The sequence below is a fragment of the Aotus nancymaae genome, unplaced genomic scaffold, assembly GCF_030222135.1.
Source record: "Aotus nancymaae isolate 86718 unplaced genomic scaffold, 86718_ANA_hifiasm-v0.15.2.pri h1tg000008l, whole genome shotgun sequence".
Classification (NCBI taxonomy): domain Eukaryota; kingdom Metazoa; phylum Chordata; class Mammalia; order Primates; family Aotidae; genus Aotus; species Aotus nancymaae.
Genome location: NW_026988419.1, coordinates 9,413,872 through 9,441,132, shown reverse-complemented (window position 1 = coordinate 9,441,132; position 27,261 = coordinate 9,413,872). Strand labels below are relative to the sequence as shown.

Below are 27,261 nucleotides of genomic sequence, written 5' to 3'. Positions count from 1 at the left end.
GAAATTTGCTAAGACAGTAGACCTTAATTGTTCTCATCACACAGACATAAAAAAAGTTATTTATGAGGTGATTATATGTTAACTTCATGGTAGTAATCATTTCAATGTATACAATTATCAAAACCTCATGTTGTCCACCTTAAACATATACAATTTTTTTTTCCTGAGACAAGTCTTGCTCTGTCACCCAGGCTGGTGGCACCACCTCAGCTCACTGCAACCTCTGCCTCCCGGGTTCAAGTGATTCCCGTGCGTTAGCCTCCCAAGTAGCTGGGATTACAGGTGCATGTCACCACCCCCGGCAAATCTTTGTATTTTTAGCAGAGGCAGGGGTTTGCATTTTGGGCAGGCTGGTCTCCAACTCCTAACCTCAGGTGATCTGCCCGCCTCACCCTCCCCAAGTGCTGGGATTACAGGTGTGAGCCACTATGCCTGGACTTTTGGTGAAACTATAATTTCTCTTAAATTACAGTAACTATATATCCAAACAACAGATGTAAAATACAATAATTTTAAAATATGTACATATGTGTAACCATAAACAGTATTTCTTTTTTTTTTTTTTGAGACAGTTTCACTTTTGTTGCCCAAGCTGGAGTGCTATGGCTTGATCTCAGTGTTGCCCAGGCTAGAGTGCAAAGGTGCGATCTCAGCTCACTGCAACCTCCGCCTCCCAAATTCAAGCTATTCTCCAGCCTCAGCCTCCAGAGTAGCTGGGACTACAGGCACCCACCACCAGGTCCCACTTTTTTTGTATTTTTAGTAGAGACGAGGTTTCACCATGTTGGACAGGCTGGTCTCAGACACCTGACCTCAGATGATCCACCTGCCTCAGCCCCAAAACACTAAACTGCTGGGATCACAGGTGTGAGCCACCTCATCTGGCCATATTTGTCTTTATGTAATACTATGCATTAACTACTTTTGACTATCAACTCATGCAGTCTGCAGTTATGTACAAAACTGCCAATCTGAAAGACAGGAATTTTGAAGGTCTACAAGTACAAGGTTAACAAGATAAATCTATGAAATACCATACCATTGAGATATATAGCTATCTGTACAAAGTCTCATAAACTGTAACAGTTTTTTTTTGAGACAAGAGTTTCTCTTGTTGCCTAGAGTGCAATGGTGCGACCTCTGGCTCCTGGGTTCAAGCAATTCTTCTGCCTCAGCCTCCCCAGTAGCTAGGACTACAGGCACCCACTACCGTGCCTGGCTAATTTTTTGTATTTTAGTAAAGACGGGATTTCACCGTGTTGGCCAGGATGGTCTCGATCTCCTGACTTCATGATCTGCCTGCTTTGGCCTCCCCAAATGCTGGGATTACAGACGTGAGCCACCGCGCCCGGCCAAACTAGAACTGTTATTTCCAATGGGAACCACTTATGCATGTTATTAATACTTAGTAAACAGTAATGAAAAATTTTAGAAGACAGCAGCTATTAACTACTGAATATCAAAACTAGTCACTTACATATAACCTGAAGGAGAAGTTATAGACAGAATGGGCCCAAATTAGCTCATAAGCATAAACGAAGCTAACAAAAAAATTCAGTTCCAGTACTATGTGGTAACCTATCACACAATTTTATTATACTGGTCATCTAAAGGAATAATTAAATTCTCTCCCACCTCTTCTCCTCAACAATACTAGCTCCAGAAGGCAGGGATCTTGGTCTTTTTAGCTATACTGACAAACCCTCAGAACAGTGCCTGGCACATAATATTCAGTATCTGTTGAACAAATGAAATGATGGCAAAACAGGTAAGACCAGGGAAACCTGAAGAGATCAAAGAGTTTGATTACACACAGATGAAAAGTACAACTGGTCAATCAGAAGGCCATTAACCTGAGTGAGTTGATGTCAAATGTGAGTTACTCCACATTTTAGAAAAAAATCTTTAGAATTTTAGAATTCAAGAATGAGGAGTGTACGACTGCAAACACTCCTAGAAAATCTGTTGTACAAAACTATCAACTTCATAAAATTCTAACTTCTAAACTCTACTTTAAAATGGTCAGAATTTAGCAGGAAAATTATTAATACTACTCACAAATTCATAAAGCCAGCTCTTTGCCCAATTATAAAGGAAAACATACTAGTAAACTTCGTTAGCATTCTGTCAACACTGCTGAGTTCCTGATGTAATTTCTCACGTTTACTTAGAAAAAAGTTTGAAACATTCAAAAAGCCTTTATCATCAAAAACACTTAATTCTCCTAAATACATCGTACCTATTTACACAAAGCAGAAGTTTCCTCACACTGACTTCAGTATTAATGTTCTTGCAATTTCAGAATTCTACATCAGGTGTATCCTTTTCAATTTTAGGAATTCATAGAGGTCCTCAGGTTCTCTGGGACTAAATTACTTGACTCAACTGGGGCAATCATATTTAGATAATAAGTCTTTTCCCCACTACAACTGCACTTCAGGAAAAGCATGCTTTAAAAAGTGACAATAAATCCCTCTCTTATGCCTGCACATCATATGATGTATTTGTGAATCTAAGAAGGGAAGACCAAGATCTTTCTCTAATTTTACTTTTTAAAATCTGTCCGATTGCTAGTTTGTCTGTCTTGATGTATGCCTTTTATTTTAGCAACATGGGCAAGTATGTCCAGTTTGTTAACAGTACACTTTAATTGCTTGCCACGAGGTATCTGAATCAGATATGACACCCAAAGTTATATCCTATGTCCTAAACACTGAAAGGGCACGACTTAATGTAATGCCAAAAAAGTAAGTTTCTGAGCGGAACGCGTTTGCTGTCACTGAAACCGACGAAAGAAAGCAACTCCACAAGGCGACTACGCTCATTCTTTGGGCTCCCAAGGCTGAGAAATGGAGAACCAATTGTCCGGTTTGCTCTCTGTGGCTTCCCCCCGGCCTTCCTCCGAGTGGCGAGGCAATCCTGCACAAGAGTTTGTAAAGTGCTTAGGAGGCTTGCGGGATGAAAGACGCTATAAATACACCCCATGTTACTAGTTTATGATCACTGAGCATTCCGTGCAACCACTGTCACTGCGTCGGGGGCAGGCTGATGGCATAGCCCTTCCTGAGGAGGGGGACAGAGAGGGCAGCCCTTTCATCACCATAAAAGCTAGGCTGGGTTATTTTGGAAAGTGCAGCGAAACCCCACGTGAAAAGTTCCACACATGCCCCACACAGGGAGGACTCCGCCGCGGTCAGCAGCGCCGGAGACTGGGCCTACACCCCGGCAACGTGGGGAGGCGTGGGGCGGCCGAGGGGCCCCGGCCGCAGCCGACGCCCACCGGGCGGCTGAAGAAGCAGCTCCCAAACTGGGGCGCGGCGCCAGGCCCGGGCTCCCGGCGCGAGGAACGGCCTGGGAGGGCGGCCGCGCCGGGGCCCCGCGCCGCCCGGTTGCTGGGAAGGCTCGCGCCCCGCGGCCGGCGGGCGTGGGGGAGGGGAGGCCGGGCCTGCGGCCTGTTGGGGGGAGTTCAGCCCGGGCCTCGCGTGCGGCTCTCGGCCCAGCCCCCGGCCCCGGGGTCCCGGACGCCGGGAAGAGACTCACCGGAAAGGCCCGGATCCGCATCTTGGTGTCCTTCCGGCTGCCCGTGCCTTTGCTCAGATTCGACATGGTGCTCGTCCCCTCCCCGGCGGCGGCTTCAGGTCGCGCTCCGCGGCGCCGGTGTCACATTTAAGGCGGGCGGGCAAGCGAGGGGCGAAGCTGGGGGCGGCGGCGGCGCGGCCCCCGGGCAGGGCTAGGGAGCTGGCCGGCCCCTGAGCAGCCGCAGCGGCGGCGGGGACGACGGCGGCGGCTAGGGCTCCGGCGGCTCGGACGCGGCCGAGGGCCTGCGCTGGCGCGGCGGCTCCGCAGGGTCCCCCTCAGGCCCGGCTCCGCTCCCTTTATCGCGCTCCTCCGCGATGGCGGCGGCGGCGGCGACGGACAAACATCTCACTGCGCAGGCCGAACGTCGTCCTCCTCCTCCTCCTTCTCCTCCTCCGCCTGAGCGAGACGAGATCCGGCCCAGAGGGTGGAGAGGGGAGGAGGGAGGAAGGAGAGCCGGAGAGTGAGAGGTGCGGAGGGAGGGACGTGGGGGGACGGGAGGGGGAAGCGGGCGGCCGCGGCGGGGACGTTCAGATCTCGCGAGAAGAGGGCAAACGCGCTACTCCTTGTGGGGCGGGGCGAAGCCCGGGAGCGGGAGGACGCCGCCGGAGGGGAGGAGGGGAACGGGGGAGTTGGGGGCAGTGGGAGGGGCCGGCGGGGCGGGGAAGCGAAAAGGGGGCGTGGCTAAGGACAGGAGGTTTAAGCTGCCTTTTTGAAAGAGGAGCGCCAGGTCCCGGGTTCTGGGCGGAGGTGGTTGCTGATTGGTGGAACTCCAAGTGGGGTTGGGGGGGTCCTGGTCACGTGGGGGGAGTGGCCGGGGGAAGTTCGGAGAGCCGGAGCAGGATTGTAGTGGGCTGGGCCCCACTGGGCTGGGACAAGAGGTTAGTCTGGAGAAAGAGCGTGGGGTGCTAGATGGATAACTACGTCCCGAACTGGTTCCTATGTTTTTCTAGGGCATGTGGACTAGGGATGGGTACTTGAACAGAAGCCAGCAACTTGAATGAAGCGTTTGTGCAGGAGTTACCTGCATTGTCGGAAATTACTGTCCTGTATGCTCAACAAGGTATTCGGACTGGGTGTGCACACAACAGCTCTCAGGACTGGAGGGTGGAAATTTAATCTGTAAAGTTCCCTTAAACTGCAAAAACTTCGGGACCTCTTGATTCACTGAGATTTTCTGGTGGACCCAGGGCTTATTAATGTTAAAACTTGTTTTTCATTACTATCAGAAAAAAATGACGGCTCCATTAATGAAATGCAGCATTTGGTAAATGATGTTAAATGGAATGATAGAAACCTAACTTTAACCAACCAGATGAGTCATTTCTACTATTACCAAGAGTAGTGGAGGTTTTTAAAGCCAAATTTACTGTCTGATACAGTTGCTGTATATTTGAAAAGTTTTGGCTTTTGGTTTTGGGGGTTTGGTCATTTTATAGTCAAAATGTCTAATCTGACTCATGGTTTTGCTGTCCATTTATTATGAATTGTACTTCCTCATTTACCTACTTGCCCAAGTGCTGTTATGTTTGGGTTTCTGACTCTGCAAGGGAGTATGTGAGTACCTACTAAAGTTTGCCATCTTCCTATTTTAATGAAGCTGCTCTTTTGGGGGTGGATATGTACATTTAGAAGCTGAAATTGTAATACTTTTAAATAGCAAACTTAATATAAAGTGAAATACACTTATTTGTTGACTGTAAGGTTGAATTTGCCCTAAATTAACCCTGATGAGTAAGCTTATGCGTTGTTGCGGTTAAATCCCCTACTCGGTTGAAACGCCCCATTGCAAATACCATGTTTTCTTTTTTTTTTTTTTTTTTGTGGGAGTTTTTTGGTATTGGCTAATTAAAGCAGGAGCTTAAGAAACAAGAATGTTGCTTAAGATAATATCTGTAAATACTGAAGCTAAAAATAGGTTATCAAGAATTGAGTTGATAAACTAAGATTGGGAGGGGCTCTGACTTCAATATAAGATAATGTCAGTATTGGGTAGGAGTTTATAATCTGTATGCTAATTGAACCTTTATTTCCATAATATTAGAATATAATAACAAACAATGTTTTCCTGTCGGTTGTACTCTGGTATGGCCCAGTTTCTTTGTACTGTAAGAATGTATGTTCAGAACAGGGATCACTGAGGAACCATAAAAAGAAATTTAACAGTGGTGTGATCTCAGCTCCCTGCAACCTCTGCCTTCTTGGCAAAAAAAAAAAAAAAGAAAGAAAGAAATTTAAAAATATATATTAAAAAATATATATGTGTTCTTGGAGCCATTGTTTGAATCCCAGTTCTGCCCCTTTACTAGCTGTGTTATGTGTCTTTTGGGGCATGGAGTTGACAATGCCTAGAGTTCCTCATCTGTAAAATGGAGACAATAACAATACTTCCTCCTTGGGCTACTATGAAATTTAAATAAGTGAATACATTTTTAAAAGCCCTGAGAGTTGGGCATGGAGCAGCCACTTGCCACCTGTTGGCTGTTATTAACATGGACATTAAAGCCAAGGTTATACTACTTCCTTTATTCAATAGGTAGGTTTCTTTAAAAAAAACACTTGTATGCTTTTATAAAATGAATCATATTTTGAAACTAAGCCAGTCACTGACATTTGGATCCCTCAGTCCAATAAAATATTTTCTGATAAGCTAGGGAGTCAATATAGGTTTGACTTTATATTGGCAAGGGCATTAAAAAGGAACAACTAGCATAGACTATCCCCATCATTTATTAAAAAGTAACCTCAGAAATGGGGAAGATCCATTTTTGAATAAATGACAGTTTCTTGAATTTACCAGCCTCAGGATGAACAATGCGTCACACTGATTTTTCTCATTTCACTGTGAACTTAAGGAGACGTCATAGGCCTGCATTTAGGAACTCACTACATTAAGGCATATTTCTACTTAATTGTAAAGCATATAGTAAATATGGTAACTCTAACGTATTTGTTTTGTGAACCCAGATTTTCATTTGTTGGTGCTGCTTAACCAAAATTTAGCTGCAGCTGAAAGAATCATTACGAACTGTGTCTTCCCTTGGCTTTTAACCACCAACAATCAGAAAAAGATTCAAAATGAATTTTTCATTGAGAAGTCTGCTCATTTATTTGTTCAGTTATTCATTTATTCAAGAATTATTGTTGAATGGCTACTATATGTCAGAAACTAGGGTGAATGAGACAGATGGGACCTGCCATCACATCCTTTTTCACATCTCACAGTTTGCAAACCACAGACCCACATTGGATTTGGCCCCAACTTTGTATATACTTCAGTCCAGAAATCAGATATTTTCCTTCGTAAGGAAGCAGCATCCTCAAAATATATACAAAATACTTTCTGAAGCAGCAGTAGACTATTTTTCTGTGCCCAGTCATATTCTCTGACTTGCAGATAGCAAGTAAACTTTCAGGATGTTGCTTTTCTGCAAACTGCCACCTAATCTAGCAGAGAAAGCAGCACCAGAATAGGAACTCACTAGATCTTGCACGCCTGGCGATTGGTATTCCTACTCATGCTGACAGTGTCCTGACACAGGAAAACAGTGGCCTCATTTTCATTTATTCTTTCCATTTATTCGTATGGAGCACGTGCATTCAGAGAGATCAGGCAGTTGAGTGGGCCAGCCCCTTTCCCACATCCCAGTCTGTAAAAGAGGAATATAAGGTGTGAGGAGCTGGTAAAAGGAAGTAATAGCCTCTTCTTGACCATCAGTTTCTAGGTATTCAGGATACCAAGTCCCTTTAATCAGTATTTCAGATCTGCTGATTTTATTTTATGGATATTGGTTTTTAAAACATCTCAAAGCCCACCATTTCAATCTGAAAGACCTGTTCAATGGTTTTGAGTAGACCAAGACTATGTTAGAGAAAGAAGATGTTTTTCTTTTTTTCTTTTTTTTTTTTTTAATTGCATTTTAGGTTTTGGGGTACATGTGAAAAACATGCAAGTTTGTTGCATAGGTGCATACGTGGCAGTATGATTTGCTGCCTCCCTCCCCTTCACCTATATCTGGCATTTCTCCCCATGCTATCCCTCCCCAACTCCCCACCCCCCCGCTATCCCCCCTCCCCCCAACAGACCCCCGTGTATAGTGCTCCCCTCCCTATGTCCATGTGTTCTCCTTGTTCAACACCCGCCTGTGAGTGAGAACATGTGGTGTTTGATTTTGTATTCTTGTGTCAGTTTGCTGAGAATGATGGTTTCCAGGTTCATCCATGTCCCTACGAAGGATGTGAACTCCTCGTTTTTAATGGCTGCATAATATTCCATGGTGTATATGTGCCACATTTTTCCTGTCCAGTCTATCATCGATGGGCATTTGGGTTGGTTCCAGGTCTTTGCTATTGTAAACTGTGCTGCAATGAACATTCGTGTGCATGTGTCCTTATAGTAGAACGATTTATAATCCTTTGGATATATGCCCAGTAATGGGATTGCTGGGTCAAATGGAATTTCTATTTCTAGGTCCTTGAGGAATCGCCACACTGTTTTCCACAGTGGTTGAACTAATTTACACTCCCACCAACAGTGTAAAAGTGTTCCTATTTCTCCACATCCTCTCCAGCATCTGTTTTCTCCAGATTTTTTAATGATCGCCATTCTAACTGGCGTGAGATGGTATCTCAATGTAGTTTTGATTTGCATTTCTCTAATGACCAGTGATGATGAGCATTTTTTCATATGTTTGTTGGCCTCGTGTATGTCTTCTTTTGTAAAGTATCTGTTCATATCCTTTGCCCATTTTTGAATGGGCTTGTTTGTTTTTTTCTTGTAAATCTTTTTTAGCTCATTGTAAATTCTGGATATCAGCCCTTTGTCAGACGGGTAGGCTGCAAAAATTTTTTCCCATTCTGTTGGTTGCCGATTCACTCTATTGACTGTTTCTTTTGCCGTGCAGAAGCTGTGGAGTTTGATTAGGTCCCATTTGTCTATTTTGGCTTTTGTTGCCAATGCTTTTGGTGTTTTGGTCATGAAGTCCTTGCCTACGCCTATGTCCTGAATGGTTTTGCCTAGGTTTCCTTCTAGTGTTTTTATGGTGTTACGTCTTATGTTTAAGTCTTTAATCCATCTGGAGTCAATTTTAGTGTAAGGTGTCAGGAAGGGGTCGAGTTTCTGCTTTCTGCATATGGCTAGCCAGTTTTCCCAACACCACTTATTAAACAGGGAATCCTTTCCCCATTGCTTGTTTTTTTCAGGTTTGTCAAAGATCGGGTGGTTTTAGATATGTTGTGTCGCCTCCGACACCTCTGTTCTGTTCCATTGGTCTATATCTCTGTTTTGATTACTGTAGCCTTGTAGTAGAGTTTGATGTCCGGTAGTGTGATGCCTCCTGCTTTGTTCTTTTTGCTTAGAATTGACTTGGCTATGTGGGCTCTCTTTTGGTTCCATATGAAGTTTAAGGTGGTTTTTTCCAGTTCTGTGAGGAAGGTCATTGGTAGCTTGATGGGGATAGCGTTGAATCTGTAAATTACTTTGGGCAGTATGGCCATTTTCCATGATATTAATTCTTCCTAACCATGAACGTGGAATGTTTCTCCATCTGTTTGTGTCCTCTGTTATTTTGTTGAGCAGTGATTTGTAGTTTTCCTTGAAGAGGTCCTTTACGTTCTTTGTTAGTTGTATTCCTAGGTATTTTATTCTCTTTGTAGCAATTGTGAATGGCAGTTCGTTCTTGATTTGGCTCTCTTTAAGTCTGTTATTGGTGTATAGGAATGCTTGTGATTTTTGCACATTGATTTTGTATCCTGAGACTTTGCTGAAGTTGCTTATCAGTTTCAGGAGATTTTGGGCTGAGGTGATAGGGTCTTCTAGATATACAATCATGTTGTCTGCAAATAGAGACAATTTGACTTCCTCCTTTCCTAGTCGAATACCCTTTATTTCTTTTTCTTGCCTGATTGCTCTGGCTAGAACTTCCAGTACTATATTGAATAGGAGTGGTGAGAGAGGGCATCCTTGTCTAGTGCCAGATTTCAAAGGGAATGCTTCCAGTTTTTGCCCATTCAGTATGATATTGGCTGTCGGTTTGTCATAAATAGCTTTTATTATTTTGAGATACATTCCGTCGATACCTAGTTTATTGAGAGTTTTTAGCATAAAGGGCTGTTGAATTTTGTCGAAGGCCTTCTCTGCCATCGATTGAGATAATCATGTGGTTTTTGTCTTTGGTTCTGTTTATGTGGTGAATTACATTTATAGACTTGCATATATTGAACCAGCCTTGCATCCCCGGGATGAATCCTACTTGATCATGGTGGATAAGCTTTTTGATGTGCTGTTGTAATTGGCTTGCCAGTATTTTATTGAAGATTTTTGCATCTATGTTCATCATGGATATTGGCCTGTAGTTTTCTTTTCTTGTTGAGTCTCTGCCGGGTTTTGGTATTAGGATGATGTTGGTCTCATAAAATGAGTTGGGAAGGATTCCCTCTTTTTGGATTATTTGGAATAGTTTCAGTAGGAATGGTACCAGTTCCTCTTTGTATGTCTGGTAGAATTCGGCTGTGAAACCATCTGGGCCTGGGCTTTTTTTGGGTGGTAGGCTCTTAATTGCTGCCTCGACTTCAGACCTTGTTATTGGTCTATTCAGGGTTTCGACTTCTTCCTGGTTCAGGCATGGGAGGAGGCTACTGTCCAGGAATTTATCCATTTCTTCCAGGTTTTCTAATTTATGTGCATAGAGTTGTTTGTAATAATCTCTGATGATGGTTTGAATTTCTGTGGCATCTGTGGTGATATCCCCTTTATCATTTTTTATTGCATCTATTTGGTTATTCTCTCTTTTCTTTTTTATTAGTCTGGCTAGTGGTCTGTCTATTTTGTTGATCTTTTCAAAAAACCAGCTCCTGGATTTATTGATTTTTTGTAGGGTTTTTCGTGTCTCTATCTCCTTCAATTCTGCTTTGATCTTAGTTATTTCTTGTCTTCTGCTAGGTTTTGAGTTTTTTTGATCTTGCTCCTCTAGCTCTTTCAATTTTGATGATAGGGTGTCAATTTTAGTTCTCTCCTTTCTTCTCATGTGGGCACTTATTGCTATATATTTTCCTCTAGAGACTGCTTTAAATGTGTCCCAGAGATTCTGGTATGTGGTGTCTTCGTTCTCGTTGGTTTCGAAGAACATCTTTATTTCTGCCTTAATTTCAGTGTTTATCCAGTCAACATTCAGGAGAAAGTTGTTCGATTTCCATGAGGCTGTGCGGTTCTGGGTTGGCTTCTGAATTCTGAGTTCTAACTTGATTGCACTGTGGTCTGAGAGACTGTTTGTTATGGTTTCTGTTCTTTTGCATTTGCTGAGGAGTGATTTACTTCCAATTATGTGGTCAATTTTAGAGTAGGTGTGATGTGGTGCTGAGAAGAATGTATATTCTGTGGATTTGGGCTGAAGAGTTCTGTAAATGTCTATTAGGTTTGCTTGTTCCAGGTCTGAGTTCAAGTCCTGGATATCCTTATTAATTTTCTGTCTCGTTGATCTGTCTAATATTGACAATGGTGTGTTGAAGTCTCCCACTATTAATGTGTGGGAGTCTAAGTCTCTTTTCAAGTCTTTAAGAACTTGCCTTATGTATCTGGGTGCTCCTGTATTAGGTGCATATATATTTAGGATCGTTAGCTCTTCTTGTTGCATTGATCCTTTTACCATTATGTAGTGTCCTTCTTTGTCTCTTTTGATCTTTGTTGCTTTAAAGTCTATTTTATCAGAGATGAGAATTGCAACTCCTGCTTTTTTTTGCTCTCCATTTGCTTGGTAAATCTTCCTCCATCTCTTTATTTTGAGCCTTTGTGTATCCTTGCATGTGAGGTGGGTTTCCTGGATACAGCACACTGATGGGTTTTGGCTTTTTATCCAATTTGCCAGTCTGTGTCTTTTGATTGGGGCATTTAGTCCATTTACATTTAGGGTTAATATTGTTATGTGTGAGTTTAATTCTGTCATTTTGATGCTAGCTGGCTGTTTTGCCCATTGGTTGATGCAGATTCTTCATTGTGTTGCTGCTCTTTACCATTTCGTGTGTTTTTGGAGTGGCTGGTGCTGGTTGTTTTTTTCTATGTGTGGTGTCTCCTTCAGGAGCTCTTGTAAAGCTGGTCTGATGGTGATGAAATCTGTGAGTACTTGCTTGTTCACAAAGGATTTTCTTTTTCCTTCACTTTTGAAGCTTAGTTTGGCTGGATATGAAATTCTGGGTTGAAAGTTCTTTTTTTTAAGGATGTTGAATATCGGCCCCCCACTCTCTTCTGGCCTGTAGGGTTTCTGCTGAGAGATCTGCTGTGAGTCTGATGGGCTTCCCTTTGTGGGTAACCCAACCTTTCTCTCTGGCTGCCCTTAGTATTTTCTCCTTCATTTCAACCCTGGTGAATCTGATGATTATGTGCCTTGGGGTTGCTCTTCTAGAGGAATATCTTTGTGGTGTTCTCTGTATTTCCTGGACTTGAATATTGGCCTGCCTTGCTAGGTTGGGGAAGTTTTCCTGGATAATATCCTGAAGAGTATTTTCCAGCTTGGATGCATTCTCTTCGTCACATTCAGGTACACCTATCAAACGTAGAGGTCTTTTCACGTAGTCCCATATTTCTTGTTGACTCTGTTCATTCCTTTTTACCTTGTTTTCTCTAATCTTCCCTTCTCGTTTTATTTCATTGAGTTGATCTTCGACTTCTGATATCCTTTCTTCTGCTTGGTCAATTCGGCTGTTGAAACTTGTGCATGCTTCGCGAAGTTCTCGTGTTGTGTTTTTCAGCTCCATCAATTCACTCATATTCCTCTCTAAGTTGTCCATTCTCGTTAGCATTTCATCAAGTCTTTTTTCAAGGTTCTTAGTTTCTTTGCATTGGGTTAGAACATGTTCTTGTAGCTCACAGAAGTTTCTTATTATCCATTTTCTGAAAGCTGATTCTGTCATTTCATCACACTCATTCTCCGTCCAGTCTTGTTCCTGTGCTGGTGAGGAGTTATGCTGCCTTGTAGGAGGAGAGGTGTTCTGGTTTTGGGTGTTTTCATCCTTTTTGCGCTGGTTTCTTCCCATCTTTGTGGATTTATCTGCCTATTGACTTTGTAGTTGCTGTCTTTCTGATTTTGGTAATTTTAAGTCTGCAGCAGCTGAACTCATAAACCCCCTTTTCTTCCCCCCAGGTGTTCTGGCCCGGGGGTTAGGGCTTTATGCTTTTCAGCTGTGTTGCTACCGTTTTCCCTGCCCACAAGGTGGCAGTCTAGTCACACTCAGCCTGCAGAGGCTTCGCTGAGCTGCTGTGGGCTCTGCCCAGCTTTCGTGTGAGCTTCCCTGCAGTCCTGTTTATATGGGTGTAGTTAGAGCTGCTTCCACTATGCTGGCCCGCCCCTGTAGTGACGGAGTCTCTGTAGTGGCGGGTTGTCTTGGTTACAGCAAATTGCCCCGGGAACTGCAGGGTGTTTCCCGATGGAGGACACCCCTCCCCCACAGAGCTGGACCGTCCCGGGTTCAGCCGTGTTTCCAGTGGGGTCCTCTTTGCCCGGGAATCTCTTGGCTTGCCTCCTTGCCTCAGCTCCCCTTGCTGGCCCAGAGGGGACACAGTCTCGTTCACTTTGCTCAAGGAGCCGCTGCTCCCTGCCCCCGGTGCAGGCTGAGCGGCTGCTCTGGTCCAACCAGCGGCGCTGGGAACCCGTGGAGCTTCTCCGCCTGTGAATCTCCTGGTCTGTGGGCAGTTAAAATCCGCTGCCCTGTGTGCCGCTGCGTCAGCCGAAGCAGCGGCTCTGAGATTCGTGGCACATCCTTGCCCGGGGGTCTCCTGGCTTGACTCCCTGCTTCAGCTCCCCTTGCTGGCTCAGAGGGAACTCTGTCTCTCTCGCTCTGCATAAGAAGCCACTGCCCCCCGCCCCAGGGCGTAGGCTGAGCGGCCATGCCGCTCAAACCAGCGGCGCTGGCGACCCGTGGGGCTTCTCCTCCTGTGAATCTCCTGGTCTGTGGGCAGTAAAAATCCATCTGGAAATGCGGCATCCACTCACCCTCTGCGCCTTCTCTCGGAGCTGCAATCCCGACTTCCTCCTAAGCGGCCATCTTGGATCTTCAGTTAGAAGATGTTTTTCAAATTGAAAGGCAAAGATGTATAGATATTATCAGCTCCTGGAATGGAAGGGCTAGATTTTCTACTTTCTTGTCTCTACCAGGCAACTAATAAGTATTATAGGCCATTAGATGTGGAGTTGTACATATTTAGGGTAGTAGCATGTGTATGTGCATTACAAGATGGCATGTTATTGATGAGTACCTCATTGAGAACATAACCACAGATGCTTAAATATGTGAAAACTGTAAGCCTTCTCCATGCACCTTCTCTACTGTGTCCTTACAATTTTCCTTATATATTGAGACAAGAAGCATATGAGACATATAATTATATGAGACAAGTTACATCTTAAACTAAAAAATTTTAAATATCTGATTGTATCATAAAAATCCATCTCAGTTTTTCATCACCCTGTCATGAAAAGAAAATCATCTCCCTGGTAGCTCTGGAAATATTCTGGTTGGCTCGGATAGTGTTCTGATTATTCCACATATAGCTAATAAAGTAATATTCTGGAAATAAAAATATCTATACAACCAACTAACCTAATTTAACATAATATAGATTCTCAATTTAAAAATATAGGCATGGCATCTATGTAATCTTATTTCAAAGATAAAGAATTTCTTCTTATTGACACCATTGTAACAGTAAATGTATCAAGAAACCTCCAGAGGACAGTTATGAGTATGTATTGCTTTCATTCATGACAAGTAAAGTATACATTCAGATTTATAACTCATCAACTCTGTCTTTGTGAAATAAGTTAATTTTGGAGTTGAGATAAAGCATTGTGCCAAAGAGCTATAAAAGTAATAGTCTAAATTTTATGCTAGATTTAGTAATTGTATGAATTATAAATACTACAGTGGACAAGTGTAATAAAATGGCTAAAATGGAATTATCTCTTTTTTTTTTTTTTTTTGAGACAGAGTCTCCCTCTGTCACCCAGGCTGGAGTGAAGTGGCATGATCTCAGCTCACTGCAACCTCCGTCTGCTGGGTTCAAGCAATTCTCCAGCCTCAGCCTCCTGAGTAGCTGAGACTACAGGTGTGCACCACCATGCCCAGCTAATTTTTTGTATTTTTAATACAGATGGGGTTTCACCATACTTTCCAGGCTGGTCTCAAACTCCTGACCTTGTGATCTGCCTGCCTCAGCCTCCCAAAGTCCTGGGATTACAAGCGTGAGCCACCTCACCTGGCAATGGCATTATCTTTAAACTTCTTTAATAAGCTATTTGTCTTCAGTTCCTAATAAAACTATATTCTTAACTCTTATATCTAAAACTGATATATATCAAAATCTGAGAGAAGGAGCCCTTATAAAGGGAAGAAACTTTAAGAGTCTAAAAGATATGAAAATTGTTGGGGTCAGGCTGGGCATGGTGGCTCACACCTGTAGTCTCAGCACTTTGGGAGGCCAAGGCGGGCAGATCACCTGAGGTCAGGAGTTCAAGACCAGCCTGGCCAGTGTGGTGAAACCCCATCTCTACTCAAAATGCAAAAAAAATTAGCCAGGCATGGTGGCAGGTACCTGTAATCCCAGCTACTTGGGAGGCTGAAGCAGGAGAATCGCTTGAACCCGGGAGGTAGAGGTTGCAGTGAGCCAAGATTGCGCCATTGTACTCCAGTCTGGACTCCCAAGAGTGAAACTCTGTCTCAAAAAAAAAAAAAAATTTCTAGCCCAAAATTGATATCACGAATTCCTAGAGTAAGTTGACTTTTAAGTTGTTGGTCTCTGAGTCCTCTAATTTTTGCATGGTTGGATATTGGGCAAAAAAATCCCTTTAATGGACAGTTCTGAAATAGTGTGACAGGTGGATGCCTTGTTAGGATAAAACCAACAAATTTACATCGAACCCAGTTAAAAACCTTTTACAGAATTTTCATGTATGAGAAATTGATTTAAAATGGTATGGAAATTCTCTCTTACTGAAATTTTCATTGAGAAGTGCCTATCTCTACATGAACCTCTGAGTTTTTTTAAGAAAAACATCTACTTTAGATGCATGTTGTAAAGGCAATTTCCTATTCTTCTGTTAATTCGTATAGTGATGTTTGTCCTTTCTTTGGGAGGGGAAGAGGTATTTCCTATTAGCACACTGGTCTCTTGTTTTAAAGGAATCACCCACTGGGTGTGGTCTGGGTAGATAGTGGCTTCACTTCCTACCAGGGTTAGTCTGCAGGGCCTGATCTTCCCTGTCCTCTGCCCAGTTCGGCCTGGGAGTGGAGGTGTAAGGGAGACACAGGCAATTGGACCCTCTCTTGGAAGCTCTGACTCTTGAGTAGGTGGCCGAAGGACACAGGGTGGCCTGGGCTCTTCCCACAGAATGACTTTACTTGCAATTCCTGCTCCTCGACTTTCCAGCTGTCCTCTGGTTCCTGCTTGTTCTCCAACCCTGGTCCTCCTACCTCCCCTAGTTTCTGTGACTCCAAACATGCCTTCCCCAGATTCCATTTTTGCTTAAAATCATCGAAGTTTGTTTCCCCTATGTGTCACTCAGCGTCCTGGCAGGAAACAGATGGCTCACTCCAACAGAGAAATTGACAAGAGTTTAACTACAGGACTTCCACAGAGTATGGGTAGAGTCAGAGTGCAATCAAGGCATCATGAAGCATCTTAGGACTAGCAAGAGCAGGGGGCCTTGTACTGTTTCCAGGCTTGAAGGGCAAAGTGGCCACCAGAGGTTCTTGCTGTTACTATGGGAGAGAGCTGCCTGACAAACTGAGGCCTTAACAGGGAACCAAAACTACTGATGCTTTCTGACACAGTGAGAAGGCTGCCAACAGACAAAATACCTACCTCAGTATCCTCCTTCTGTGGGACTTCTGGCTGGTGCCTTCCATTGTATGAACCTAACTGGAAGCCGGCACTCAAGGGATCCATTGATGGAGTCCATAAAAGTCACCAGGGTGGCCGGGCGTGGTGACTCACATCTGTAATCCCAGCACTTTGGGAGGCCAAGGAAGGTGGATCACCTGAGGTCAGGAGTTCAAGACCAGCCTGTCTAACATGATGAAACACCATTTCTACTAAAAATACAAAAAATTAGCCGGGCATGGTGGTGCATGCCTGTAATCCCAGCTACTCGGGAGGCTGAGGCAGGAGAATCGCTTGAACCCGGGAAGTGGAGGTTGCAGTGAGCCGAGACTGTACCATTGTACTCCAGCCTGGGCAACAAGAGTGAAACTCCATCTCAAAAAAATAAAAAAAGTCACCAGGGTACAACTATCCAGGATGAAGAAAGGTGGAGACTAGATCTGGAGAGGCTAACAAGGAATATTTGTGTAGAGAGCTTGCAAACAAGCCCTTAGAGTGATAAAAGTAAAAAACATGTATTAATATAAATTATGGTAAAGTCCCTCATAGAGTTACAGAGTCTCTACACTTTAGGGAGATGTCTAGCTGAGGAGGCAAATGGAGACAGGTATCCAAGGCCTGCAAGGGCCTTTATCACATAGAGGAAGGAGCACCTGTTTGCTTGATCAAAGACGCCAACTCCACTCTCAGCTGTGAAGCTGTGGAAACTGAATTTGTTCTGGTGGTGGGCAGGGCCTTTTGTTTTTTTCTGATTTGCGCAAAGCCACCATGTAGATTAGCAGTGGCTCTGCATTGCCGTGTTAACTCATATTTTAAACTGTAAAACAACAGATCACAGTGGTTAAAAATGCCAGTTCTGGAGTCAGACTATCTGGGTTCTAATCTGAATTCTGCAGTATATTAAGTGAGCCCCATTTATTCTCATTAGTAAAATTAGGCCAATAATAGTACCAACCTCATAAGACTAGTTTGAGGATTAAATGAAATAATGTAGATGAAGTATTTAGCACAGCACCCTGCACATACTTTGAACTCAGAGAATATTAGAAGTTATTTTATTGTTAATTTCTAATCTTATCTTTGTTTTTTCACCTCTAAATTTGGGAAATGACAAATACATGTTTACTAGTTTCTGCTTTTTTTTGTGTGTGTGTGTGGAGACAGTCTCACTTCTCAGGCTGGAGTGCAGCGGTGCAGGTGCGATCTTGGCTCACTGCAACCTCCGCCTTCTGAATCCAAGCAGTTCTCATGCCTCAGTCTCCTGAACGGCTGGGGCTGCAGGTGTGCACCACCACGCCCGGCTAATTTTTTGTATTTTTAGTAAAGTTGGGTTTCACCATGTTTCCCAGGCTGGTCTCAAACTCCTGAGCTCAGGCAATCCACCTGCCCACTCAACCTCCCAAAGTGTTAGGATAACAGGCGTGAACCACTGTGCCTGGCCTGCATTATTATTTTTATTATTTTTTTTTAGATGCAGTCTCTCTCTGTTGCCCAGGCTGGAGTGCAGTGGTGTGATCTCGGCTCACTGCAACCTCCACCTCCCAGGTTTAAACCATTCTGTCTCCACAGCCTCCTCAGTAGAGTCGGGGTATTTTTATTAGAGACAGGATTTCACCATGTTGGCCAGGCTGGTCTCGAACTCCAGGCCTCAGGTGATCCTCTGGCCTCAACTTCCCAAATTCCCTTGGATTACAGGTGTGAGCCACTGTGTCCAGCCTATAAAAAACAAAACAAAACAAAACAAAATGTTTTTCAAGTTAGCCAGATGTGGTGGCGTGCACTTGCAGTCCCAGCTACTCAAGAGTAGCAAAAGTGCATGTGTCTCCCTAAGATGTGAAGAGCTGGAATAACAAGGAAACTTCCCTTTGGGAATAGAAGTTAGTATTTCAGGTCAGATCTGTTCGTAATTTATTGCTTCTTTTTTGGGGAACATTTACTAACTTCCTTTTTTTTCTTTTTCTTGAGACAGAGTCTTGCTCTGTCGCCCAGGCTGGAGTGCAGTGGTGCAATCTCGGTTCACTGCAACCTCCGCCCCCTAGGTTGAACCAATTCTCCTGCCTCAGCCTCCCGAGTAGCTGGGATCACAGGTGTGCACCACCACACCTGGCTAATTTTTGTATTTTTAGTAGAGATAAGGTTTCACCATGCTGGCCAGGCTGGTCTTGAACTCCTTACTTCAGGTGATCTGTCCGCCTTGGCCTCCCCAAATGCTGGGCTTACAGGCATGAGCCACCGTACCTGCCTAACTTCCTGAAGTAAGGTATCATTTCTGGCATTTTCATGGGGTCGTACACCACTGATTGAACACCACCAGGGTGCCTGTGTCATGACTGCGTTGTTTGTTTCATCCTCACACAGTCCTGTGTGACTGAGTATCATTATAATAGCATTGTGACAAAGAGCACTGGGGTCAACCCTGGGCTCTGCACTAACTAGCCAAATGCCCCAGGGTGCTCCTTTTTAAAAACATAAATAAGGGGATAATAACAGTACCTACCTCATGAGATGGTCATGAGAATTAAATGAGCTAGGGAATGTTAAGTATGCTTCACTCAGCACCTTGCAAATAATAAGCACTTAGTAAATGTCTCTTGTGTTTTGTTGTTTTCCTCATTTTACAGGTAAGAAAGTCATATCTCCGAGAGATTAAGTAACTTGTCATATCAGAGAGAGGTTAAGTAACTTGCTTAAGGTCACCACATAAGTAAGTCATGAGAGAGGAATTCAGACCCTTTTATCTAATTTCAGGTTTGTCCAATTCTAGAGTCAGATATTTCACAACTATGTCATCTTTCTGTTGAATAGTCTATTTCAGACACTTTATTCCAGTTACACAGGATAATGGGATGAAGCTCCTAAAAGTTGGAAATTTAAAGTAAATATTTTTGTTGCCATCCTGAGTGTTCTGCACTTAGGAGGCATTCAGTGGATGTTGCTGCATGACTGAAAAATGGCAAATCTATGCTTAAGACCTTGATAAACTACCATGTTGCAGTTTTCAGTAATAGACCGAATATGTAATAATACTTTTACCTTAGCAAGGTGAAGAGGTTTGCCTGAGGTCATAAAGCTACTAGGTGGCAGAGTTCTAGGGAGAAGTGTGTGTGGCTGCATTCCTGACCCAGGTTCCTAACTGCCCTGCTGAATTGTCCCCTCACTTTGAAAAAGCTCCCAGTGTGTTTAGAGTGAATTTAGTGTATAGAAAATTCACTCTAAACTAGATTTAGAGTGAATCTAGTGTATAGAAAAACCTTAAGGAACCAGGACCCAAGACTCAGGCTTTGTCGTCTCTGCTCTGATGCAATAAATGCCACCAAAGGAAACACGTAAAACCAAAAAAAAATATGCAAAACAAACCAAACCAACAAATAAACTAGCCAGTAAAGGAAACACTCTCGTGCTTGGTTTGGGGTGGGTATGGGGCACCACACAGTCAATTTCCATGCCATCTGCAGCTTCTCTATTTCTGTCTGTTACTATGATCTTTACTCATGATGACCATCTTCGAGAAAATATTTAGTTCTGGTAACTATTCTATGTTAAGAGAATGGAGCTAAAGTTTCAAGAAGTTTTGAAGCAAAAAAATTTTCTCAGTTTACCAGAAAATGTATATTTATCTAAATGTTCCAACTACGTTAATAGATTTTTTTTTTTTTTAGTAACCACGGTAGAACTTCTTTTATTGCAGTTTATTGTTTCTTGGATTTGGGTATACTGTGGTCAGGTCGCATGTGCCCAAATAGATCAACCAACTAAAGAGAAACTTGGTATGTTTCGTCTAGCCTATAAGGTAAGGTTTTCCTTTAGCACCAGGATTTTAAAGCCATTCTGATGCATTGTGTTACAGCAAATATAATCAGTCATTCAATTCTGAATATCTAAATCACCTTAAAATATAAAGATAAATATATTATTTTATTATATGTGAAATTTTAGCTCAAAAAGAAAAAAACCCACCACCAACTCTGTTTATTCTATACTCTGTTTAACAATATGTAGGCTGGCATGTTTGGGGGTGATGTATACTGATGTTTTCAACTGGATTTGTAGTGCATCAAAATAATAAGGATTTTGGATGGATAAAGGGATGGGTAGAAAAATATGTGATAATACCACTGCACAGTTGTTTCAGCTTTTCATTAGGTTTAAAATTTTTCAATAAAATGTTGGGAAAAACATAAATGTGTGGATTAAATTACTTGTAGTCAGACATTATTTTAAAAAGTCCAGAAAGTGCTTGTATTATAGAAAATCTCATATTAAGTGAACTTGATTAGAAAACATAGAATTAATACTGACTTTGGTTGCAGTTTATCAAGTGCCCAGTATGTGCCAAGAACTTCACAAAGTGCTTAATAAATGTTATCTTATTTAATACAAGTGTCATTTGAAGTAAGGGGAATTATCCTTGTTTTACAGGTTAGGGAACAAGCGTGAAGGTTACATAACATGCAGAGGGTACACATCCAGTGAGCAGCACGACTCTGAGTGAAACCATGTCTGTGTCTCCCTGGGTCTACAGCCAATGCTGTTAGCCACTGCACTCCAGGAAAGGGAAAACTGAACTGGAAACCTTTAGAGATTATCTAATTCAATGTCCCCACCCCTCGTTACAAATGACACAGATGTTCGTCAGCACTAGAATCCCAGAATTTCTACTCTTCAGTCAAGGCTTTTCCCACTAGTCACCATGTGTCTCTAAGTACAGCTGTTTTGTTGTTTTTGTTTTTGTTTTTGTTTTGAGATGTAGTCTCCCACTGTCGCCCAGGCTGGGGTGCGATGGCGCAATCTCGGCTCACTGTAACCTCCACCTCCCGGGTTCAAATGATTCTCCGGCCTCTGCCTCCCAAGTAGCTGGGATTACAGGCGCACACCACCACGATCTGCTAATTTTTGTATTTTTAGTAGAGATGGGGTTTCACCATGTTGGCCAGGCTGCTCTTGAACTCCTGACCTCATGACCCACCAGCCTCAGCCTCCCAAAGTGCTGAGATTACAGGCATGAGCCACTGCAACCGGCCTGTACAGCTGTTTTTTACAAAATGGATTCACTATAGGATCCCTTTAAGTAATAAATTTCCATAATGCACTTCAACTATAATTTGATATAGTAGAATTTCATCTGTATACTTTTTTTTCAGATATCATATATGTCGTAAACAGGGACACCCTAATGCTCTAAATAGTATGTCCAAAAGTGTAACATTAGCTTGCTCTTTTGAATGAACTCAAATTGTGCAGATTTCCCTGATGGGAAAAAGGCAAGAAGTTCTGAAATAATACATATATATTCCAACCATTTGAGTGAAAATGCTGTAATTCTGGAAATTGTTTCACAGCTCAATTCTAAACCTGTGGCTTTTCTGATTTACATGGTGCAACCCACCGTAAGAAAACATGAACAGAAGAAAGGAGAGTTGAACATTAAAAAATAAAAAGAACACTTATGTCCTTTCCTCCACTTAAATCTATCCCTCTTCCCCCAGATTTGTCTTCAGTGTTATTTTTGAAATCCTGTTGTGCATATGTGGCAGCATTGAAGAAATGAAGAGAACCACTAAGTCTCCTTTTAGGTTTTAAGTTCTAGGCAGTTGTCCATCGATTCTAGAACCATTAGGCAAGTGTTTGGCAGCTTTGAACTTAGAAGTTTTGGGTTTAAGTTTCAGCCCCATCACTCACTAGATGAGTTTCAGTGAAAACACCTTATCTTCTGAGTCAGTTTTCCATCAGCTATAAAATACTAACCTGACAGGATTATTATGGGTATCAAGTCAAAATGTATTTATGCTTTGAAAACAAAAAAGCAAAGACAGAAAAGAACAATGTCATCAACATTTTTTTAAAAATTACCTTTTGTTTTTGCCATTTTTTATTAGCATAATTATATGTTTTTAGTGTGTGATAAAACTATAAACAACTTTCTTGATTTCAGAATATGGAAGTGCTGGAAGATAATTTTCCATTGATCTTTTGCATATCTTGCAAGTGAGGCACTGATTTCCTTTATTACAGACTATTTTTCCAAGGGTTTTTACGTAACAACCTTGAAAGACAGAGAAAATGTCTCTTTATGGAGCAAACAGCAGGCATGCTTACCATTCCATATAAAAGATGAGGGTTCCCTAACTTTTGGGTTTCTCTACTATAACACAATCAATTTTATGTGGAGCTCTCTATCTGGGCTTGTCCCTGTTGCCCTGTGGGAAGTGGGCCTTGGGGTACTGGTGAAAAGGCTGATACTCTGTCTACTTCTCTTGCTGTAGGGAATAAAGCCTCTTGTCTCTGTGCCAGGAGTCTCGTGTCTTCTAATGATCATTATCATACTCTGTGACAGGCTAATTTGTTAGCTGGCAAAATATAAAATCTCAGGCCCTTCACAATTCTTGACAGGAAGTTGGAATGTAAAATGGGGAATGATTTTTTCCTTCTATCATGACTTTAGACAATTTTTACAAAATATGTATCAACTTTTTGAGAATGGGCAGTATATTGTGATTAATCTTACAGATTCCATAGCCAGGCTGTTTGGGTTCTAATCCTGAATAGTGGTCTTTTTTAGTTTGGGTTCCCAGAGACAGACCCTGAGACATGGATATGAGTGAAAATAGTTTATTTGGAAGGTGATCTTAGGAATCACTGATGGAAACCAAGGAAATAGGAAAGGACAGGGAAGACAGACAATAAATGGTGAATTTTCAAGTGAGTTATGACTGTGGATAGCTAGAGTTTAATCTTATTTGGGAACTCTTGGTAGCCAATACAGAACATGTATCTCAGATTTTCCTACTTGGGTGAGGGAGCTGGATATTATACACTAAATCACATGAGTCCTTGGTTGAGGGATCCTGGAAGAAGGTAGGTACTGATTCTAGTTCTGGATTTTGGGGTCTGCCTTGCACAACACAAAATAGACTTCCACAGGTCCTGGCAGGTAGATGTGAGATTCGGGTGTGCGTTATATTAATAAGGCCAAGGGAATGTAGCTGGCACAACCACAGCTTTTGTTATAGATACCCTCCAGCAGTATAGTCTTATGAAGTTACTCAATCTGTTTATGCCCCTGTTCTCTCGTCTGTACAATGGGAATAATAGCATCAACCACACAGAGTTGATGAAACAATTAAAAATCCAGTCTGTGTAAAACACTTAAAACAAGCCATAGTCTTTCATAATACTGTTGTTTTAAAAACAACAGTACTGCTGAACAGTATAGTATTGTTTTAAAAAAAATACTGTTGTTTATTGTTATAGAAGACCTTTTGTATTTATTGACATTTTTTCTGTCTCATTCTCCAGCATTCTGGAGATTGACTTCTAATTCCTTAACATCATGGAATTTTATTTTATTACTATTACATGCCTGTGATTGAATCGTCTATATTCCAGGTATATTGATATTTGACTTTTGTCAGGGGGCAGCACTGGCTGTCTCATGGGAAGCACCAGGAAGGATGTGTTTAAAACTTATTCCTATTTAAATTTCCTTAGAGAATTTATGGGGCTCAGCACTCCTGAGCTCTTTAATTTAAAGATTTACTGCTTTGTCAGAGAAACTAATTAGATCTTTTTTGAAGTGTCAGTAACGCAGCAGCATTAGACTCAATTTTCTGTTCCTGTTATGGGAATGAGAATATAAAAGAGAAGTGTATTTTAAACTGAATTTTCAAACATTATGTATCATTTATGTCAGAATCCCACAAATTGGCATCATAGTAACGATGGAATTCACCAAAACAAAACACTCAAGAATTTTAGTAAGCCTTACTTAACTTTCGATTATGGTAAAATTCTACTATTAAGCTAAACAGCACAGGTAGGAAATGACAGTTTACTGGGAAAGAGGCCCGTATTTACAGAAACCAACTCCTCAGAGGTCTATAGATTTGCCTGTTTCCTACCTTAGTAACATTCCTTTTTTATTCTCCCTTTTAGTTTTGTAAGCAAATAGTCCTCTTGGTGCACTCTGTCTTAACTCTTGACCTCTTATTTGAGGATCCTAGCCACTTTTACATATTATCCAAGTCGTTACATTAAGGAAATTGGCTAAGGAAATTTCCCCAAACCCTTTCATTTTTGCAGTTGCTCACATAGGTATTCTTTTTTTGTCTGAGGATATCTTAACACAATATATAAGTGAATATTGTTAAAGGCTAAGAAAATTGGCTGGGTGCGGTGGCTCATGCCTGTAATCCCAGCACTTTGGGAGGCCGAGGTCAGGAGATCAAGGGCATCCTGGCTAATACTGTGAAACCCTGTCTCTACTAAAAATCCAAAAAAAAAAAAAAAAAAAAAAAAAAATTTGCCGGGTGTGGTGGCATGTGCCTGTAGTCCCAGCTCCACCTGAGGCTGAGGCAGGAGAATCGCTTGAACCTGAGAGGTGGAGCTTGCAGTAAGCCGAGACTGAGCCACTGCACTCCAGCCTGGGTGACAGAGCGAGACTCTGTCTCAAAAAATAATAATAATAAACACTAAGAAAATTGTAAGTTTTCTATAAATATTGTATCAGTGTTTAAGCCAAAATAAAATTAGTCATAATTTTCTGCATTCATTAATTTTTTGCATGTCATAATTTTTTTGCAATAAAATTTTAATAAAATGTTTTTTTCTAGTTACTGTTTTTTTCCACCTTAAACGTCTTAAATTTGAACTCTATTAAATGGTTTTTAATTTTTATTATGAACCACAAAGAATTGTAAAAACCTATAAGCTTTCTTTTAATCCATTAGTCAACTTTTAAAAAACTTTTGATGTCTTACTGACCTATAAAATTTTTCTGAGTAAAAGGTAGAATAAAGTTTCCTATAAATTTAATCCATATACACTATGACACGATTTATATTTCTTGAAATTTCCTAGCCATTTTCTTTCCTGCTCAATATGAGCTTAATAAAATATATTAATATATATGAAAGAAATATATATATACCTATAGATAATATGAACCAAATGTTGTTAACTTAAACAGAATACTCAGGCTATTAGGGAGGAAAAATTAATGAAATTCAGCTAAATGCTAAACCCAAGTTTTAAAAATAAGTTCAAATTGAATTACAGATTTATGGATGTTAAGAAGTGTCTTAGGCCGGGCGCGGTGGCTCAAGCCTGTAATCCCAGCACTTTGGGAGGCCGAGGCGGGTGGATCACGAGGTCAAGAGATCGAGACCATCCTGGTCAACATTGTGAAACCCCGTCTCTATTAATACAAAAAAATTAGCTGGGCACGGTGGCGCGTGCCTGTAATCCCAGCTACTCAGGAGGCTGAGGCAGGAGAATTGCCTGAACCCAGGAGGCGGAGGTTGCGGTGAGCCGAGATCACGCCATTGCACTCCAGCCTGGGTAACAAGAGCGAGACTCCGTCTCAAAAAAAAAAAAAAAAAGAAGTGTCTTAATGTTTTAAATAGTCTTTTAGTGCATATATGTGGTTATAAAATAATGCAATGATAATTGATTGAATTATATCTCTTTGCTGTTCATTAGCTTATTTATGGAAGGTCATCCCTTTATTGAGACCAGCCCAAAAGACCCTCAGGAACTTAGAAGACTCCTGCTGACTTTGAAGATCATAGTCCCAAAGCAGGGCCATGAAACGGAGCAGCAAAGAAGAGCATCACTGTCAAAGCTCAAGTTTCATCAGAATGGTAAAGTAGGCAAAAAGCGTTTTTGGGGCCACCACTGCCTTCCCTTTCTGTACCATCTCCTACCTCCCTTCCCTCCCAAATGTCCAGGGTCCTAGTCCACACCTGAGCTATTTGGAGTTCTCTGCAGCATCCCACTAAAGCTCATTTTTCATGGCATATTCTGAAGTGAACCAAATCCTATCTTTCAACAAAAGTTACTACTTGTCATTCCATTTTTTATGGGTCCCATTTTTTATATGGGGAAAGCTAATATTCAAAAAATCTATTTCTGATAAATTGTTAATGATGAGAATGGATTTAGGATAATGTCTAGCACAAAAATACTTGCTGAAGATATAAAAGCATCTGGCAATCTAATAATGTCTCTAGGTCACATATATATGTTTTAACAGGGGCTACTTGGATACATTTCTTAAACTACGGAAAATGACGCTAAAATTTCAAAGTTCCAGACCTACAGGAAAGTTATATTTGGGAGTATGTCACCCATTTATTAAGTTTATACCCTCATATAATTGATGCATATGGTGAGCCTGGTCTAATGGGTGAAATCTGTTATGATATGAATATGCATTGAGTTCAAGGTACACTGTTGGAAATTTGAGGCTTGTCAGTGATGCCGACTATTTCTGGGCACTGGTACAAGCCCCAGAAAGAAAGATTAGTTACATGTTTTCTTTAGTGATGACATGAATTAAATAATATACTCTCAGATTAGATGTGTCACCTATTAAACATAGAGTACTTACAAAAGGCCTCAAAGCAAATATAGTCTGTTAAGTGCAAAAACTGGGGAATGTTGACAGCTGCCAAGCCCACATAGTGTTTACACATTTTATATGCTAAGCAAACATGTCAGTCAGTTTGTCTGACCTAGCTGTGCCCTTTTCCTGAGAACCTGTTCCCATTGGTGAATGGGCAGCAAGCCACATGACCCCGTCCTCCTGGACGCAGTGGATTGGAACAGAGATGAAAGAGATAAAGGAAGAGAGAGAGACACACGTACAGGCAGAGAAAGGAAAAAAGGACAAACCAGTAGGTAGTCAGATAAAGACCAGTGACTATGCAGCTTCAGTGACAGAGGGAGGAAGAAAGAAAAAGAGAGTGGACTCATTTTGATTTCAGAGACCTTTCCAATTCCTCCTTGTAGTTCTGCGTGTGGCCCATATGTATGTATAT

At 41.9% G+C, this 27,261-nt stretch overlaps 2 protein-coding genes across 3 annotated transcripts in view; one reads left to right on the top strand and one right to left on the bottom strand.

Moving 5' to 3' along the window:
• CUL3 (cullin 3) overlaps positions 1-3,952 on the bottom strand; it is a 108,936-nt gene extending 104,984 nt beyond the window's left edge. The window contains exon 1 of one of the 2 annotated variants that reach the window (XM_064372941.1): positions 3,541-3,952. In XM_064372941.1, the coding sequence (XP_064229011.1) occupies positions 3,541-3,606 (66 nt within the window). In that variant the 5' untranslated portion in view covers positions 3,607-3,952. The remainder of the gene's footprint in view (positions 1-3,540) is intronic. The other variant, XM_064372940.1, reaches the window with a different exon arrangement.
• LOC135273575 (uncharacterized) overlaps positions 3,605-27,261 on the top strand; it is a 36,271-nt gene continuing 12,614 nt past the window's right edge. Inside the window, exons 1-3 of the mRNA XM_064372757.1 lie at positions 3,605-3,638; positions 3,758-4,046; positions 25,922-26,082. Coding sequence (XP_064228827.1) covers positions 3,605-3,638; positions 3,758-4,046; positions 25,922-26,082 — 484 coding nt within the window. The remainder of the gene's footprint in view (positions 3,639-3,757; positions 4,047-25,921; positions 26,083-27,261) is intronic.